At 40.6% G+C, this 20,280-nt stretch overlaps 1 protein-coding gene across 4 annotated transcripts in view; it reads right to left on the minus strand.

Moving 5' to 3' along the window:
* Positions 1-20,280, minus strand: part of DYM (dymeclin) — a 220,809-nt gene that overhangs the window by 36,171 nt on the left and 164,358 nt on the right. For all 4 annotated transcript variants that reach the window (XM_026092225.1, XM_026092226.1, XM_026092227.1 and 1 more), the window contains one exon: positions 2,913-3,095. In XM_026092225.1, coding sequence (XP_025948010.1) covers positions 2,913-3,095 — 183 coding nt within the window. The remainder of the gene's footprint in view (positions 1-2,912; positions 3,096-20,280) is intronic.

Below are 20,280 nucleotides of genomic sequence, written 5' to 3' on the forward strand. Positions count from 1 at the left end.
TTTACATCCACCTTTTAGTACTTTTACCTCTTCTATGCTTCCCTATTTGGTTTATGAGAACACTGTATGCAACAGTTAAAAAAAAAAATTACTAAAGTCAAGATATGTCACATCTGCTTTATATGTTCCTGACAAAGCACCCTGGCAATTTTTTTTAACATTGCAAAATCATTACAGATTGCACAAATTCCACATTTCAGTCAGCTATCTTCAACAGAGAACATTAGCATACTATATAGTAGTATTTCTATATGAAATACTACAGTTTAGGGTAGGAAATTTTTACGCCCAGTGTTAAGAAGGATTTTGCTGAAGGCTTCTACCTACAAGGCTTGATTCTCCCAGCACAGTAGAAGGGGCCACACTAAAGCACAGAGGGATGCACACGGTTTCTGCAGCTGGGGACGCCTAGTGGCATCTGATGATGAAAATCAGGCTCACATTTCTACTTGAGGGTGGAGACAATCCAAATGTTCTTCGCTTTGCAATGACCAGAAAAAGTAACGATGCATGGGATCCGCACGCAGCACAGAACCGAGGAGAGGTGCTTCAGGGCTTCAGAAAGGTGGGTTCTCCTCTTCCCCTCCCACCCATTACCCAAGGTAGCAACCAATTACACCTACCAGCTACAAGCTTTGGGACCATCCCTAGGCCTGAGAGGCAACTTCACAGCTTTACATCGAGCGCAATGGCCTGAAACCCAACAGAGCTCTCTGACGCATGGGAAGCTGGCTAATCCAGCCCCCTTCAATGAGCCAGCCTTGGTCAGACCAAAAGCCTGGCTAGATCCCCATTCCATCGCTGACCATAGGCTGGGGTGGATGTTTGAAGAAGGTGGTAAGAGGAGGTCAAGAACAACAAAATCTTCCCCAGGAGTAAGTATAACGTTGCAGCTTCCAGCAACATACAACTTAGGAAATTCTTGAGCCAAAGAGTGTAGCCACATTTTTGTGCTTTACAGTCTTTAAAGGACTTTTTTTTTTTTTGTTTTTCCCCATGAGTTTCTGACCCCTCTTGGAGCACACTTACACTTTAGACATTCACAACGTCCTGCACGGCCATGAGGGTGAAACTCGCACCCCATCATTGTAGAGAAAAGATTGAGCAAAATTTGGAAAACAGGAAGTCTTTTTGGTTCTTTACARATATTTACTGCCCTCGTGGTCCTAGACACGTTCCCCCCACACGTATAGCAAGGCTAACATGATTTGTCACTCTTTCAAGTGGTAGAAAGACCAGTTAAAACATTAAGGCTGTACCACATACAAGAAAACGACTGGTTCTGTTCAGGACGGTGGCAGTGCTGATAGCATGCATGAACTGGAGGACGTGACAGGGTAGAAGAAGAGTTGGCTGAATCTCATCTTTTATTCAGATCTGCAAGCCTGACAGCTCTCACCACTTGCCAGCTGGTGACAGGTACATTTTTTAAAAAAAATCTTTTTTTGACATCCTCGCTTCTCTAACAAAGGAGCTATTTAAGAATTCAAAATGCTCCCTTGGAAAGCTTTAAATAGTTTCAGAATGTAACTGGCATTATGCTGTAACCCAATATTAAGTAGCTTTGGGGAGGAATTGTTTAAATTGTCAAGGAAAACCTCCATTTAACTGTTACAAAGGAAAGGACATATTGCCTTCTGTGGGAGGCGTGGGACTGTCAGGCAGAAGCACCTGGCCACCACCGGTTTTCCTCAATTTGGACAAGGAAAGTTGAAAAGTTCCCCATCTCAGACAGGAATGAAGAACACAGTCATCTTGACTGCACCATGTTCCCTCTTTACGCAACTTGAAGRTAACTTGTCCCAGTCATCCAAGCAGTGTCATACTGCCTGTACTCTGCAGTTGCCAAAAGCTTGGGAGCTTTGAGCTGGAATCCTCCGAGCTCCAAGCTCTTGCAAGACCAGAAAAGACGGAGTGAGAACAGAAGAGGAAGGGATAGGGACAAACAGGATTGCAGTCAAGCATTTCTGTCAAGAGTACAAGTTGCTTCCCTTTATGGAGCATCAGAAATCCATCAATCTTCTGTAATATTTTCACATAAAAGCCCATCGAAACAGAGAACCTCTGCAGATTTGTATTCACACGGAATAAATTAACTATTCACTGCAGCAAGAAATTTAGCACCCTGTTCAGCTTGCGCTTCCAATATCTTGCATCCAGTGGTCACGGCATGACCTCAAGTGTTGCTCAGCTCTGCAAGTACTGACTAGAGGAGAGAGAAATGCCTGTTGCACTTAAAATCTGTTATTTTCTAGCAGGGATCATCACTCAGTTTCTCAATATGAATATTAAAGCCAGTATTAGATGGAGCAGAAATTACTTCATAGCTGTTTTCAAAAGTCACGCTCCAATATGCTGTCAGTCAAGAGCCACAGCGATTTCCTTTTGTTTTCTACTAAAATGTCTACCTACCCAAAAGGATTGCAGACTGCTGTGGACAGATACTTTGGAAGTGAAAGTAACTTAAATGCAGATACAACCCAGGGAATGAGGCAGTTGCATGTCTGCTCTTAGCTGTTTAAGAAAGTCCTCCATAATTGTTCATAGTCCAGTGAAGGGAGTAAGAGAAAAGACTACTTGATGATGAAACCCTGCTTTTTCTGTCCAGAGAGGCATGCTTCTACAAGGGGAAGATGAGAAGCTGACACTGTCCTTCCTTAGGGGCGTGAAAGATTTGCCTCAGGTTGGGAATTCCTTACCAAAATCCCCTTGAACAATTCCCGGGCCTGCTGTGTAAAGATGTTGCCCAGAGTAAGTCACAGTGACAGCCCAGAAAACAGGGGAGGGAAACTCAACATTTTAATAAATTCTGAAAGAAACTGCTAAGAGACGATGAATATTTTCCACCTCTTGAAAGGATAAAGCAATCAAATAACAAAGTGTAAGCACCCTTTAAATAATGTATTACTTACCAGATCTATATTTTGCATTATGTCCTGGAAGGAAGGGTGAGTTCGAAATTGCTCAAACAGATCCCGCTTGTAAAGCAGTGCGTACACCAAGTTCGGGTTGTGGTGGAGGGAATTTGTCAAGCAGGAGTTGATGATCTCTAGCATCATTCGGATCACTTCCTCGATCACGTTCAGGTCCTGCGCCTTTAAGAAAGGAATAAAAGGTTAGCRTGCCCTTTTCCATTGTAAAATATATTAGGTAATAAAGACGGTGCACAGGTAATTATTACTAATGGAGCTATTAGCTGGCTAATGTCTCAATGGCGAACAAATCTGGCATTCCTGAATGTCTGGGAAGAGATGTGTTTGCTCCTGTACCAACCAGACTTGAAACCAGAATGCAATGCATCCATTTACCTCTTAGCTCGAGTCTCTCGACAGGAGCCATCTTCTTGTCCAAAAGAGCATTAACATACTGTAGGCAGCCAAATTCACTAAGAGTTATGTGAATTTAGTCTTTTCATCCTTTCCTGTGCTAAGCAAAAGCAGTTCAACCTATGTTTCATTTACCACATTTTCAGCTCAGCCCTTGTCAGAGGGGCTGGAGAGAGGTCCTCCCCCGGGCACAGGAAAAAAAGTCCAATCTACTTTGTTCATATTGCTAGATCTCTCAGACATACCAAATGCTGGATTGTGAGAACAAGAAGAATCCTACCAAAAGTTCTTCTGGTTAGTATGACCTGAAAGCACTGGCGTTTACTTTTGCTTACTGCCTACAAAGCAGTCATGTTCTGAGTTATCACAAGGCATTTAAGTATTTCATGACGAGGCTGCACTTGCAAGAGGATTTCGTTGGACTGTCAGTCAATCCCTACGTAGTGGAGTTAGAAACATATAAAGAGCAAAATCCTCTGCTGCCATTTTGCTCTGGCCACTTGTATTGGGAAGCGAAGATGTAATTACAGCTTCTTCATGTAAGCGTAGATAGGGCATTGCAGAAGACCGTCCCGTTCTCCTAGCCCTCTGCTCCTTCCCCTCCAGCCCTGAGCCGTGTTCAGGCGTGGGGAAGGCAATGCCAGTCCTGCTCACGCTGCTGCTGAAACGCAGCAGTGCTGTCACTCTCCTGGTTACCCCAACAGCTCATCTTCCGCGTGCATGCTGGAGATGTGAGTGATGAAAGCCTTGTGACATGCTTGCTGGAAGAACAATATTCCGCGCACACACTCCAATTACATCTTATTCTTCAGCAATGATGTCTGACTGACTGTGGAGGTTAGGGATTTTCTTCCGAATGTGAGGATCTCCTCCTCTTCTTTTCTTATTTTTCTTAAATGACTGCCTCAACCATCTGAATTATCTTTGCAGTATAGCTACCAAAGTTGGCAGAAACCCTTACAAAACTGATTGCTGCAGCTACTTAATCTGCCAGTGGCATTGTATTATTCTGACAGAAGTAATCCTTACATTCAAAATGCAAGTGGGTCCTATACATGGAGTCACCTGGTTAGCATGGCACGAAATAGCATGCCAGTTGGACATTATGAAATGTAAAYGATACAAAAATACAGGACAAAATACAGGACAAAACTGGAAATAATTGCTTCATCTGGAATCTAAGGAAAAATTCAGACCTGGCTAACACATCTGCGGAACGGTACTTGCCTACCAAGCTGGATTTATTTCCGAATATGGCGTATTAAGGTGGCTTTTAAAAAGCTCTTCAGCTACTGTAGGCATCACACAAGCATTCGAAAAGAGATGCTGAAGTGAAAAGGATGCTCCCTGTTCTCTACGATGTTATTTTGGCAAGATAACTACCATGACTGTAAGGAAAGCTGTCCATGTGGGCTAAGCTCACAACACAGGAGAGCAAAGGCAGTCACCAAACCAGCAGCTCCTCCAGCTTCCCAAACAGCCGATAGAGTTCACCTTGTGCATGGATGGGATCTGCCAACCTCCAGGTGAAAGCAGCTCCTCTACCCTGAAGCCTGCTCAAGAACATTGGGATTCAGACTCAGACGAGATCCATTCAGTTATCCAAAACACAACAACCCACACGATGGCTTTTCAAATACTACCGGCTTTTTAATAAAGCATGCTCACCTTAAAACAGGGGAATATAGCTGGTTTAAACAGAAAGCGTTGCTAACCGTATTAGCATCTGCAAACACGTTGTTTCAAGAGGAGACGGACACCGCTATTGGTTGGCTTCAAACAACCCAAACTTAACTAGAAGTTATTGTTCAGAAATTAAAGTTCATTTATAACCTGGTGGCCAGAAAAACCGCCTGGTTTCGCTTTCCGGCGGCAGCTCCAGATGAAGAATCTGGAATCCCAATGAAGAAATTGGGTAGCTACAGTGCAGATTTTTACCTGCAGCTGAGTACACTAAAAATAGCGTTTATATGAAGAAAGAACTCTATAAAAGAAAGCGATGTGGGACTGAATCCCAGCATTGCATATATATTATCTGGAGAGCTGTACGCGCCTATAATTAGCGATTAAAAGCATTTGTAAAAGCTTAAAACTTTTCAAAACAGGAACAAACAAACAGAAAGCCAAGGACAGCGTTTGGATGAGACAATGGAGAAATGCTGTAAGCGCTGATAAATCGCCACGCACTTTTGTTGCTTTGTATCACCAGGATCCAGCTACGGCACCTCCGCATCGAGACATGGCGTCAAGGCAGATATAAATAAGGTTACAAAAACATTTCACAGCTAAAAGACAAGACGTTTATCACCCTGTGTAATAACTTTCAGACTGGCTGAACGCAGCCACAACCCAGAACACGTATGACCAAGACAGCGACACCAACCACGGCAGCGCTGTAAAAATATTTTCTGGACTGGATTGGCTCTTGAAGGGGATTGGGGGGGGTGGGGGTGGCAAGACATTGATTTTGGGGGACAGGTAGAATTAAACAGTACTTTCAGGTGAGAGATTAGTTAGAGGCGATGACATTTTGCTATTGCCTAAAATTGGCAAGTTTCATGTGCTTTGCCCATTTTAATTTATTACAGCATTCCTTTACAAAACATTGCCCATATAATGCCGATGTCAATACTGATGAACATCACTCAAGGTCAGGCTTCCCCCCTCCCCCCCCCTTTTTGATTATGCCCATAGAAATGACTATATCCATCAGTAGAAAAAAAATATGGGAAGTTAAAGGCTTGGTACCARCTTTGCGAGATGGAGATCTGGCCAACAAAAGGGAAGGGAATGGGGCAGAGCACTAATGTTACTGTAGGTAACCATACTGACCTCATGTTTCCTCCTCAGGATAGGAATTAAATGTGCTAAATATTTGAAAATATTTTCATTTTTAAACAGAAAGTGCCAGGCAAAGGGCCAGATGCCTGGTCACGTTCTAGTCGCCCAAGGACCAAACCAGGCAGGGACATGTGCAGAAGACCCAGGTACCGTCCGGGGGAATCCATTTAGTCATAAATGCTAACAAGAAACACAAATTGGAGGTGCGAATAGGCAAACTGTGGGTAGAGCCGCATGCTCTAGTCTCCGACCATCGTGAAGTCCTGCTGCCTTTTTTTTTTTACTGAAATATAATTAATAATTAGCATGACACCCTGCTTGGCAAAGCATTTTGGAGCCTTCAGTAACGACATACTGCTAAGAGACCACAACGCACCGCTGTGCAAAACCAGTTCAAAAGTACACCGCTGAAACAGCAGCAGGGAAATAAAGCAGCCTAAGCACCGGGACGCAGGTAGGGGCTTCCAGYTGGGTCATCTCCTCCTAAGGGCAAGTCTCTCGATTGCTGCCAGTGGGGGATGCAAGAACTCAGCATTGCTGAAAACCCGCTTAATTTCTGGTACTCGTCTTCTGGTTCTTACCTTCTCAACATTGTGAGTGCTATTCCTCTTAATTTAATTTGACGTTAAATTAATTTTAATTTTCATAATAATAGAGARCTGGTTTTAAAAGTCCTATCATGAACGAATGCAAATCTCCAGCCTCTAAATGTTAACAATTCCTAAGAGAAAAAAAGGAGGCATCTCCATGTATTATTCAGGTTAACTTTGCTTAACCGTTCCTCGTGTCTTGTCTAGTCTAATAAAAACTGAGATAAAAATTATTTCGCTATTTTCTTTCCTCCTATATATACAAAATAGGCATGTAAAAATCAGAATTTCACTCACTTGTGATGTTACGAAGAGACATATATATGAAAGGGTGGACATTAGTCTGGCTTTCAGGATGAAATAAGCTTCGTATTAAGTTTCCAAGAGAGGAATGCTCTTTTTAAGATTTCTAGTCATCTAGCTGAAGCCATTTGCTCTCCAACAGCAACCCGCAGTCTCAGCAGACCGATTTTCACTGCGGCCAGCCTTTGGCTGCTACCAAGGACATGTCACCACCATAGAGCTGACTCAGGTACAGCCAAGCCCTAGTTTGGCCCTGCACCACACAAACCCCTTACTGGAGCTTGGATCTCCACCGGCCCTTGGTCCTGGGCGCAAGCCAAATGCTGGGTGACGCTCGGCAGTGCAGATGCGAGCTAAATCTTGATAGACTTCTTAATGAGCTTCTGCATTTTTGACCATTTACCCAGAGAGGCAGAAAAGCTCTGTTGCAGTTCTCAGAGGAAGGAGTCACGGCGTATCTCAGGTCGCCCTGGTGGGTGCGTTCAGCTCCAGCTTCGCATGATGGCCGTTCACACCTGAACCAGTTTGATCCCGGCATTCACAGTCAATTGCCAACCACAGGTTACCTGCAGTGACACTACAGCCCATCTCGAGGAAATATTTAAATGGCGACTGCAGAATCAGGAGCCAAATAATTACAACTTCCTTCAAGCTAAAAAGCACTAGCGCACAAATTTAACTCTCATCTCTTGCCCACGTTATATTATAATACGACGTTTTTTCTTTACAAGCTAGAATTCACTTAAATGAGTTAATTTTCTTTCTTTTTGGCCCCTCGTGAGCTAAAGGACAGTCCAGAGACTTTAACAAAGTTTCCATACTAGCAACTCCAAAACTCAAAGCGGCGAGACTGGCTCCAACTGTACGCTTTCCCAGCTAGCTCTGACTGCCCGCTTCAAGGTCGTTGGCTCCCTTTGCTGTTCTGCCCTCCCAGCCTGGCACCGGGGAGCAAGATTTGGATGATGGCAAACGTCGGGTCTGACACCACACATGCGCCAGGGCTACGTTGCATTTGTTTTGCTGCGTGCATTCGGTGCGGACCGCCCAGCCTGGGCTCTGCAACAGAATGCGACCATGGGGGTAAAAGAATATATAGAGAAAAAAAAGGTGAGAGCGAAGGTTGCACAGGCAGCCTTAACTATGGCCTTTCTTAAGTCCTGAGCACTTATCTGTGACACCTCACTGTAATTCTTCACATGCCATCATTCACTGAGACTTTTTCCCCTCCTGAAAYAAGAATTTGTAAACATATCATATAAAAATGTGTAATCATAATCAGCTGCTTCGTTCATGAAATAGATAAACTTGAAAGGCAGTTTTGTCAAGAATGGAAAGCAAAAGGAGACCCATAGCGTATACTTAACATCTATCAAAAAGACTCAGCCTGCTGAATGAACCCCAAACAGAGAGCTATTTCCATTCTTCTCATCATGAGGGCTGAGCAAGGAGGAAAGATTTGGTGAACTGTTATTCAAGATCCATCAGCTGCATCCATAGAAATTTGAGAGGAATGGACAGCCTCAGTTCATTTTCCATTACCTTTCTTTCCATCTAGCTGCACAGATACGAAGGACTACTTGGATTTCTGGATGTTCAGTAGTTCTCTCTTCCATGCCTGCTTGTAAGGCAGCTCTTATAAACTCCCGTGTAATGTGCTATTTAGTGTGGAAAAGACAAGTTGGCACTCCAGGGAATTTCACCTTGATAACATAATTTCACAGCATCCACACTTACAATTATGTAAACTTCCCCTTCCTCTTTAGAGGGGAATTTCTACAGTTAAATAGTTTCAAATAATTTACTTTATTTTTAGTTACTTTAAGAGAAGCATATGTATCTTGTTTGTATTAGCTTTGGGGAGCTTCCAAGAGAGCTGTCTGAATTTCCTGCATTTTCAGCAGAAAATAAAACCTTCAACAAAATAAACTCCCTTTGCCAACGGGGTGGAAAAACGGGGTGGTGGGGGGAGAAGGAAACGCACAAGAAAGCTGTTCTTGTATTTAATGCACAAATGAACTTCAAAGCCAATCATTTGGTGACAGAAATCTTATCGCTGTATAGCTATTTTACTGGCATCCGTACAGCATAATACACTGGCTGTCGTATGTCGACCCAGCTAACTTTTGGCCATAATGTTTAATTGTGGGGAAGGAGGTATTAAATGAAAAATTGCAGGGCTTACATCGAATATAACCTCAAAACTAAGCCAGTCATCTCTGATTACTGCTTAGGATTGAAAGTAGGGCTGTCACATTGGGGGCAAAGTTTGTTGCCAGACACTTTGCTAAATAAACCTACCATCACGACACTCGCTGCCATTGCCTTCCGGAAGAGCTGAGCAAGTAGACAGTGCTCTCACCACCTTGTCATGCCAGCCCTACCTGGTAATGCAACGTCCCCCAAGAGAAACGCGTGCTTTTATCCTGTGTCACAGTGAAAAACTCTTTCCTTGCAACAAGGCTGCACTAGAGGCAGTGTCACAGAATCACAGAAGGGATGAGGTTGGAAGGGACCTCTGGGGATCATCTAGTCCAACCCCCCTGCTCACACAGGGTCATCTAAAGCAGGCTGCCCCAGACCCTGTCCAGATGGCTTTTGAGCATCTCCGAGGATGGAGAGTCCACAGCCTCTCTGGGCAGTGGCGGTGCATCCTCTACCAGAGGAAACAGCCCGGGAGCAGTCTGGTCCAAGGAAAACAAGCAGCATGGCACCTGCCCAGGCAACAAGCCCRACTACTTTCACACTTTGAAGAACTGTTTGCCACAGAGTTTGACTTCAGTAGCCGCTGACAAAGAAAACAGAAGAGCTGTTTATGAGGACTTGTGTATATTTGAGTGAAGGTACAATTCTACGAACACAGTCAAATGCTTTTACCTTTACTTCTCATGCAACTTTACTGTACCGTGTTTACTATCTGGCCAACCTACAGTTAATCTACAACTCAACTCCTGGCCACATCTTTGCCTTCATCTTTTCTTCAACCTATGCACTTGCTAACTTTCAAGTTCCCCTCCTAAATTATTTCACGTTAGAATATTTTAACTTATCTCTATCCTCCTATAAAGTCTGATTCCCAATTAAAATTTCCAAGACGTTAGTGGAAGTTCCCTTCTTGCTGTAATGGTTCTTGGTGATGTTTCACTCCCTCTGCACTGTCCACACTCTACCTAGTGTTGAGGTTTTTACGACTGGGAAATGTGTTTTAACTCTTGTGCTGCATGCTACTCTGTGCAGCTAATGGTGGCATGGAAATGACCGCTAAAACTGATGGCCAGTTAGTTACTTCACTGAACGAACAGCAGTCAGCAGATTTCAGTCTAGCTCTGCAAAATCACCTGGGTACCAAAACTCAGGTGTTCCAGCTTCCAGCTCTTYGTTCTCTCCTCCACACCTGCTTTTTGAGAGAATCTGTTTTGGCAATATAGCAAAACTTAAGCAGGAAGGACAGAAGGTGACCCCACTTTGCCAAACCTCCAGTCTGGTTATTAGGGAGATGTGACAAAGATCTCGCGCTTCCAGGGTGAATGCTATGACCTCTAAGCTACTCTATAAGCAGGGCTCCTCTGTTCTAAAAGGAAAGAATGACCAGTCATCCAGACCCAACAGGATGACCGAGGTGCCTGTGTGCAGGACAGAGATTCAGACTTTGGCATTTTTGTGAGACGGAGATTTGGTATCACGGCTGCAGATGGTGCTCAATTTCAGAGAACAGGATTTTAGATAGTTCCCCCCATTTCATCCCAACTCAGAGCTCCAGTTTTTCCAAACTCAGTTCTTGGGAGGCTCTTCCCTTGTCCTATACTAGAAACTTAGGCATCTAATTCAGGTACAGAATTCCACTTTGGAAGGGAAAGGGGTGACAAGTCTCCTCCCCCAATAATTTCCAAAGGCAGTAAAATGACAAATCAAACATATACATCAAACAAAGCCTGAATGTGGGCTTAGGAAAAATAAATGATTAAGTAAGGCATTTACTCAAGATCAAGCTTACGAGGCCAGTCTAAGCGCACTCGGAAGTTCCCGTGCAAGGAGACCCACCACAGTGCTCAGAAAACCCGACAGGCACCAGCTAGGGACTCAACAGTGCTATGCGGGCTATTCAAGAACATGGTATTTCCAAGCCACACGCAACTGGACAACAAAAAGCAAACATTATTTAGTAGAACTAAACTAGTCATTTTATAGTGTCCCACAAAACCTTGGAGGCAACTGTTGCTAGGGAAAATGTTAATGACATTGTTCATCCTCAGAAAATTGAAGCCGAAACTTTGCGAATCCGTGTTTTTCTCAAATCATGCTTGAAATATTAATGAAGTTTTCTTGCTGCTGAAAGGAGACATGTACTCTCTACAGACTCGCTATTTCTCATTGAAATTAAGCAGTATTCCCTAGAGGTATGCGAAGATTTTGTTTAGTTTGACTGGTTTAACAGGAAAGGACAAGTTTCACATGCAACCTTAACTTCACCATATAAAGATACATAGATCATTATGATATAGCTTTTAATTAACAGAACCTGTCTACCTTCAGTAGACTTCAAGGACTTTAGAGATGTTACTCAAGCGAAAAAGTTTCTGATTCAAGCACTACACATACAACTTAGCTGTAAAATGTCACCAGCAAAATTGTTAGGAGGTGTTATGTAATAATTACTGGTACATGAACTGAAACTTCTACATTTCCTAATTCATTTTTTAAATTACATAGCAGGTCTTATATAACTTTCACATAAGGTTTCATATTTTTGCATTTAATATATAAGTGCTACTTAATGAAATCTCTAGACCTAAAAGTGTGTTCCTTAAAGATGACTTCTGACAAGCCTCTGAAGCAAATGATCCTCCAAAAAGGAATACCTGGCATCTTTTGAAGGCAGCTACAGTTGATAAAACCCCAGACATTTGTGTTTTAGCACGTATTAGAAGTCCAGATTTAAGGATCCTTCTCATATCAGTCCTTATTATATCATACCCAATTACAGCAGGTTGTCATTTTTCTTACCCCATGCGATATCTGAGTTAAATAAAGAATTGAAGCCCTTCAAGCAAGCCCATCAGCAAGAAGAAATAAGCTTAGGGTGATAGCTTGAAAATATTACATTGTGCAAAAAGAAAGCAAAAAGACCATTTAAACCAAACAGCGTCAAAGTATCAACAGTACCAATAGTGGCACTCCCAGGTTCCCCTAAGAAACTAAGAAACCATCTAAGAAACTAGTTGAGAAAGTATCAAAACCAACTGAATAAATGCCTCTAACTAAAGCTGTCAGCTGCCCCAAATCAGGATTCGGAAATTCTGCGCTGATCCCTCGCTGGTTATATAGAGCAGTTCAGCACCTTTGCCTTGACATTCAAAAAACTTCATTGGCTTGGCCCTAAGACAGTTGTGTCCTATCAAAAATACCATTCTTATCCACTTGGATTGTACTGAGGGAAAGGAACATCATGACTGAGACAATGGAATCCGAGTCCTCAATAATAAATATGGACCGCACCAAATTTCCACTATTTCTATACTAATCTCATCAGAGAAATACTTATTTCTTTGCCTAATTTTTCCTGGAGCACACACAAGTCACGCCTCCTCACACCCCCCCCCCCCCCAAGAAAGCCCTGTAAAGCTAAGCCTGTTTTTTTCTATGATTGTATGCTTTTGCCCTTAGGGCAAAAATTGCTTTTGAAATTTCTGTGCAAGCTGTAAGAAAGTGAGTCTGCCAAGCAGACATTTCAAGTCATTACAAATTGGGGAAGTGTCAAAAAAAAGAAAAAAGAAAGAAAAAAAAAAAAGCGGAGGCCATCTAGCACTCCTCTGATGAGCTGTCAGCGTAAGAACACTGATTTGTTCAAACAAGAAAAAATTACCGCAAAGGTAAACTAAGTTGAATAAGACATTAACAGAAAATCACYGTGAAATACAAAGAAGAAAACTGGAAAGGCTTGGTCTCACATTTCTTTTCATAAGTAATTAAAAAAAATTGTAATACAGTACGCAGGAGAAAACAGTCATTTGCTCATGATCTTTGTTCCTTAGGATTAATTTGGTAAATTGTTAGTTAACTGGTGGCATAAAATCCCCCAAGGGTGCCATCTCACCAGTCTCTTTTTTCTCCCACTACAAAGTTAAAAGGGATAAAATGAAGTGCTAGAAATCAATGAAGTGACATTACCCAGTGATAAACAACCTCCTGACAATATTAGACGTGATTAAAAGCAAACGAATGAAAAAGGTTGATTTGGCTGGCTGCTGTTCACATAGAAGGGAAAAATGTATATGCAGGAAACTTTTGGTGAACTCCTTAAATGTTAGCAGTGCAGGATAAAAATTTCAGGTTTCAGATAATAAGACACTTGATAGGGACTATGGTACAAGATTCCCAAACTTATAAGAGGAGGAATATGCTATTTTATATGGTATGAGAGCATGGTTAGAAAAATCAACCCAGAAWTACAACTCTCTATGAGACCAGTTGACATACATACTACACCTATCTGAATTCTTTAAATGTTATTAAATATTTTGAAAATTCAGGGAAGACAGATAAACAAGGATGTTAGAAAGCTACCATATTAAAAAGAAAAATGGCATTATTGGTCTTCTGAAGTGATTTGCATCTAAAGGACCCCTAGGAAACCCCTTTTGAAAGGCGTAATGACGTGTTTTTATCTGTCTGCTCTTACCTTACCACCTCTTCAAAACTGATCACTGCTAGTAATGCTATCGTTTATTTTATTAAGCCCAGGACTGGTCTGAAAAAATCACCAGCACCAAATTTCCAGACCCGCTCTCCCAGGTTAAAGAAAAAGCAAATACGAAGGAGATGAGCAGCAGACTTTTGAGAGCTGATAGCAGGCAAAGCACATGAATGGAGTAACTCTGAGATTAAATGTTGTCTTTCCTACATTCCAGCTTATTTTTAAAGTGCATTCCCTGGGATGCCGATAAGAGCCCTGCATCTATTCCGATAAACACCAAAGCTGATGACACTGCTCAACTTCCTGTCTAATGGTCGGGAAGCACACAGTCATAGCATTAAATAATGCCAAAAAATGAGCGTTTAACTGAGATTAAAAAAATAGAGAGATTCTAAAAGTCTGTGTACATAAGTAAACAGCCAAAATGAAAAAAAGAGATATTTATAATCAATCCTGTTATTATAAGGACTTCAACAGATAATTTTTCAAATATTAAAGCAAAACACTCTTCATAGAAAGATGGAAAAAACTGCACTGCCAACTAAATGTAGTAAAATTTCCTGAAACGTTTATGAAGACTGACCTACTTTGGGACAAAGCTTATTTCGCATAGCCGGTTCACAAAGCGTGGCAGTGACAGACGTAGGCAAGGTGTCAGACCACGGCACTCAAAAGAGAGCAGCACTGGTGCACCTCTGCTGTACACCCAGCGTGGAGTCACACAATTGCTCTACACCAAAATCCTGCCAGCGCTTATGGTTATTTACCTACAAATTAGGCTAAAGTTTTCTAATGAAAGCTAATTAACAGATAAAGAGTCAAGGGCAAAGTGAGATGGCTTATTTATTGTGAAAAATAACTTTGTTTTAGAAATACCAGTAAAACTTCTCAGGGCAACACGACAGGCTCCTGTGACAGGAGCCTTCCTATGGTTTTGATATATCATAATCCACAAGATAAGCGTGGGAACAGGAAAGCTTGGAATTATTTGTTCAGGCAACAATTTGCCTTTTTCTCCGGATTGAGTAAGCACCTGATTTCTTTTCAACTGCTGTGGATAAGATGCTGGTGAGGAGCTTAAAGACTTGCCTTGAGGAACTGCAGCACGCATTCGCTCTTTCATTTTAGCAAGAGTGAACATAAATAAAAGTCTTAATAATTATGTATGTTGCAATTAAAAATATATATATATATAACCTGCAATGTTACAATCCATCTTTTTTTTTTTTCAAAGAGAGAATAAGATGGCTATTTTTTGTTATTAGTGAAGAGTTTCTTTCAGGTCAAGTGTTTGGGTTAAGACACACGCAAATGCTCAAGCAGAGCAGGCTCTGCACACACCGCACCAGCTTTGTACCCCGAAAAATGCAGCAGAATACAGTCTCCTTGAAAAAGTCATAGGCTTCAGGAGCAGGCTGCAGCTCACTCTGCTTGGATCAAACCTAAATACATCCTACAACGATTTTGGAAAACCTCCGCCACGTTCCAGTGCCGTATCTGAAGGGCAATGAAACTCTTTCTCGTCTCCACTTTGCTTCACAGCAGTGTAGCCAGCCAGTCAACCCCATCCCTCTCCCAATGGCGCAAAGGATAATAATAGAGCAGGATTAAATAAAGGTAATAGATCACAGCCTTTTCTCTTAGGAATGCTTCAAAAGACATTTCCCTGAAATGGAATATTTGGAATTCCACTGGCAGAAAACTGGTGTAGAGAATGACCAAGACATTTATTTATTTCCTCCATAAAAAAGTTAGACAACGTTATGTTGGCTTTTACATAAATCTCAAGGGGAAAAAAAAAGAGAGAGAATTTATGTGTTAATGAAAAAATCCCCTCCTGCTTTTCTTTAAAATTAAAGTCGCAGGGTTAAACCCTCAAAAGCCAGACACCATCTTAAAGATTGAAAACATAGCCTCTTCTCCCTATCCCAATGGGTATATGGATTTTTAGATACAATTTAATTACAAGGTCACATAAAGGACTCTATGTGATGACAGTTAACTGTCATGTTTTTATCTAATTCATAACATGTTAACAATTGTTACTTTTTGTCCAATTTCTGGGTTATTGTTCCTGTAGTTAGTTAATTCTGCAAAAATTCATATTTACAAAAACTGATTTAGCATATGAAAGGTTCAATGTATTCCTCTACCTCTCCTAGCTCCTAAACCACAAAGGAAGGAGAAACATAAAAGAAATCGCTAACTACGTGAAAGGGAAATAAAAGTTTCTCTTTCCAGCTGTCTGTGAAAAACCTTAGGGTGACTTTATAGAATTCAACAAACGTGAAAAATAGAGACTCTTCAAAAGTTCTGCTCCTGCACACTCCAAATTTTGACAGGTTTCCCCCAAAAGTTAGTCCACAGAGGACAAGAAGTTGCCACTTTCAATAGGGATCAACAAAATTAAAATTCTCTATTCTCCATTTCTTTAATACTTCTCTTTAGGCCAGGGGATTTGATCCTCTGCTGGAGGAAATCAATTTTCAGTAAGTGTCTTTCCTTTCTTCATGTGATGTTCCCCATGAGCAACAGGAGAGGAACCAGCCCTAGCAGAGTATTTTGGGTTTTGAATTCCTGCCTGCTTCAATTATTCTGCTTAGCAAAACCTTTTTATTCCTCACTTTGTTGACAGACAGTCTTTCAATCTCGTTTGACTCATCCCTTTTAAAAGACTTCTACTTTCCTTCATCCCATCATCCGGTCCCTCGGCCACCCACGCTCCCAATTAATAGCAGTTAGCTTGCCTGATAGCGTAGGTGGACATCCATTAACGATGGACCTTAGCGCAAGAACCACCCTCGCTGAGACACTGAGGGATAATACCTCCAAGATAACAAATTGTACACTGGGGTGACTTTGTTTTTATAAACTGGGCACAGCTGGAATAAGTGCGGCTCTGCACAGGTCAAAAACGGTCACTTTTTCACTTTGGTGTGTTCCAGGTCAGACAGATTCATCTACGGTCTGAACCACGCTATCTTCCTCATATTCTGCTTTTTAAAACCACTAACTCTTGTTTTACCTGCAGTTCTCTCATTTGCCTCCTCTGGCCATCTTTTCAAAGATGGAGTTCTCAAATTCCAAGTGATCGATATCTGAAGAGGTCTGTTATGCTATTTTTTTATACCTATATAGTACTTTTCAATATAAATGGATTGATTTTTTTAAGACAACAACATCCAACTGAAAGACTTCCAAAATCTCACTGGCTAGTCCTTGCTGTAAAATATGAAAAGCAGCAGTCTGAAATAAAAGGCGAGACAYCAAAAATTTTAATGTTTCACAAAAACCTCACGTAGGAAAAAGTAAAAATTAAGTATTAGGTACTAAGCAGCCTAAAAGGGGTTGAAGAGATTTTCTTGTGTGTCCATTTCCYTTTCTTTATATGGCTCTATGTTTAAAAAAAGACCTACTAAGATGTTTATAACATATGGTAACATACTTCTGGTTCTTAAGTGTTACACTTTTCCATCAAAGCCTTGCTTTAGGAATGCTAAAATGTTGCTTTACTACATCGTCGAAATACACAGAAGGTACAAAAATAAATCTCACTCTTTTCAGAAATGCTCCACTTTGGAGAGCTATTGCACTGAATTTGTGTGTTTGTCAGGAGGTTTGACAAACGTCAACCGTATGCAATTAGCAACTTTTCCTGAAAAGTTAACTGAACAACCCCCTCGTATGAAGGAATAGGACACACGCACGTGCAAAGCCTACTAAAGACCAACCCAACAAGTAAAGACACTTTTGAAGATCAATATTGTCACTTCTTTCATCCAGGCACTTCAAAATTCTCCATTAGTCTGAATTAATCAAATGTTGGCTTCCAAGGTAGTAATAAATAGTATTTACGGAGAGGCTTGTGAAGACTCTTGATGACGATATACTCAGTCTACAGCTTATGCTGAACCACACTTCAGGCTCTTCTAAAATCAATACCTTGCATCAATCCTCTCAAATGCAAGACAAGCAGATGCACACTATTAAATCAGTGCACAAAATTCTGTCGTTTAATCTGGGGACGGGTCTCATGCATTTTAAAACAAACTCTCACAACTTGTTTAGCTATAATCACCTTCTCTTTTAAGGACACTCCTACAAGAAGTCTTATCCAAAACATTTCTTCTGAGTACAAAGATGGAAACAAGTGCCAATTATACCCTCTTCTGCAAATTATTGATAACRTCCTATAACTATGTAACTGTTAGAAAAGGAAAATAAGAAAAAAACCAAAAACTTGATGTTAACATTTAGCTTTCTTCAAGTGTGTGGAATGATCAATTTATTTATTTATTTTTTTTTTTACAAGACTTTAGTAGCAGTTTGTATTACAGAGAGATGGCACGTTCTGATGTACTGCTCTACCTGCTAATGTCAGAAGTTTTTTCCACTTCCTGAAATTTCCATGTCTCATTAATTTAAAGAATCTTTTTTTTAAATCAGATGATCCTAAAATCATCTGCTGCAACACTGAATATTCTAAAACAAACTGCAGATAGTAAATGTGGTATTTTCCCAAGTAATGAGAATTTATAAGTGAAATAAGGTTTAATACAATTTGTACATGTAACACACAAGACAGGAGACCAGCGAGACTTCTGTGGAACTCCTGTACAGTGAATGAAGAACATTTTTGTGGATTTGCAAACTACAACATATTTGTCCAAAAATCCTTCGACCACAAGCACATTAGCAAAGAGGCAAGAACATAAAGACAAACTGCAAAAATCATTAGTCCTCCATACTAATATTCAAAAGTTTAAACCAACTGAACTCCGCCAGCATCTTTGCCACAGAATTTTAGGATAGTTTTTTCTTTCTGTTTAAGGATAATTTATGCAGACTCTTCTCAGGAAAGTTTCCAATTGATTTCAAGGGAAGAACTGATTAAGAATTCGGACAGAACTGCAGAATTTTGCTATTTCTAAACAAAAGAGCTTGCTTTAGATTTGGGTTAGATTGGTTATTTGAGTCTATTCTGAAAACACTGTCTTTTGACGGTATAAAAATAGAGGGATTAGGTAGGAGTAATATTCTCTGAACTAAAATATAATTCATCTGGAGGAGGGGATGACTAATATTTAGCAAATGTATTTATAGGCCTCTGGCTCAATACTGGAGTGGAGATAGACATACCCAAGAATAACCTGATACTGAAAATGTCAAAAGCCTGCTCAAAAGCCATCAACTCAGAGCAATCAGAAAGAAGGGAAGTTAGCCCAAAACAAGGCAACCTCCATACTGAATGCAACTTAAATTGCACACACCTTACAAAAAACTATTACAAATATCACCATATACCACCTTCAACAAACGACATCCTAAAGAACGTTTTCTTTATAATCGTATTTGAAGAAGTTTGTTAAAGTAGCCAACAAAAGGATCTGAAAATGTGGAACCTCTACATCACTGTGTGGAACATCTACATCTACTACTAACAGCGCATGGCTAATGCAATCAAAAAACCCCATACCTACTTTTTTAGTAACGTATAAAAAAAGAAGAAAACATATACAAAAGTAAGATTGAAGTGCTTTTGTAAAAACTACATGGCTTCTGAATTTCAAAGAAACGTTATGACAAAATAAATGACCTCAGCTTTTCTTGTCAGTATTTGTCAAATATGGACGTATGTCAATAAGGAGTCTTAATTTAATTTGGTGAAAGTTCCCCATTCTGCCAATGGTCTATTCAACTGCAGCAAAAGAGCTCATACACATTTAGTATGCTCAACAAAACTACTGATAAGCAGTATTTTTACAGACTACCAGCTAAACAATATTAATTACATCCCACTAACTCTCTCATGGCTGACCAATTTATTTGGAAGCTAGTTTAATTTTATTTCTACATCGTTAGTATAGTCGTCAGATGACCCTAGAGAAGACTTCCTATTTCTGAACATTTTAACTATAGCATGCATTTAACATTATCATTGGAAAATTAATTAACATTAAAGAACATTAACATTAGGAGAACGTTATCTTTGGTGGAGTTCTGCATTAGCACATTTCTCCAAACAATTAAAAACAATAAGGTAGACCTGCCGTATATCCATGTAAACAGAGAACCTGTTATAGGACACCAAAACACTACAGCTCTTATTTACTGCTCGAATATTGTTCAGATCGATAGCGAATGAACACTTGTTTGTTACATGTTGCATAGGCTAAAAGCGTTAACTCTTTGCACATATGTCATCCTCTGTGAAAGCATGCCAGCATCAGAAGACCCCATAACCTTGCTTGAAAGGTCAAACTACTACGTGGAAAAAGATGGGTTAGTGCCCTGAAGGGGACAGAAGAGGATTTATATATGACAACGCAAWGGTAGACAAATACCACAGGTAAAAGATTTTAGTACATGGTTTCTAATATTATATATTTCCAGAACATTAATTTTGCTTTAGTTGCTTAGAAAAGTCATGATTAAATTGCGTATACTGAAAATAAGGCTCACTTCATTCTTTTGGATGTATGGTACTGTCATCTTTCATCCACTGTAATATAACTGAATCCCCCAAATT

The sequence above is a fragment of the Apteryx rowi genome, unplaced genomic scaffold (assembly GCF_003343035.1).
Source record: "Apteryx rowi isolate R43461 unplaced genomic scaffold, aptRow1 scaffold_95, whole genome shotgun sequence".
NCBI lineage: Eukaryota > Metazoa > Chordata > Aves > Apterygiformes > Apterygidae > Apteryx > Apteryx rowi.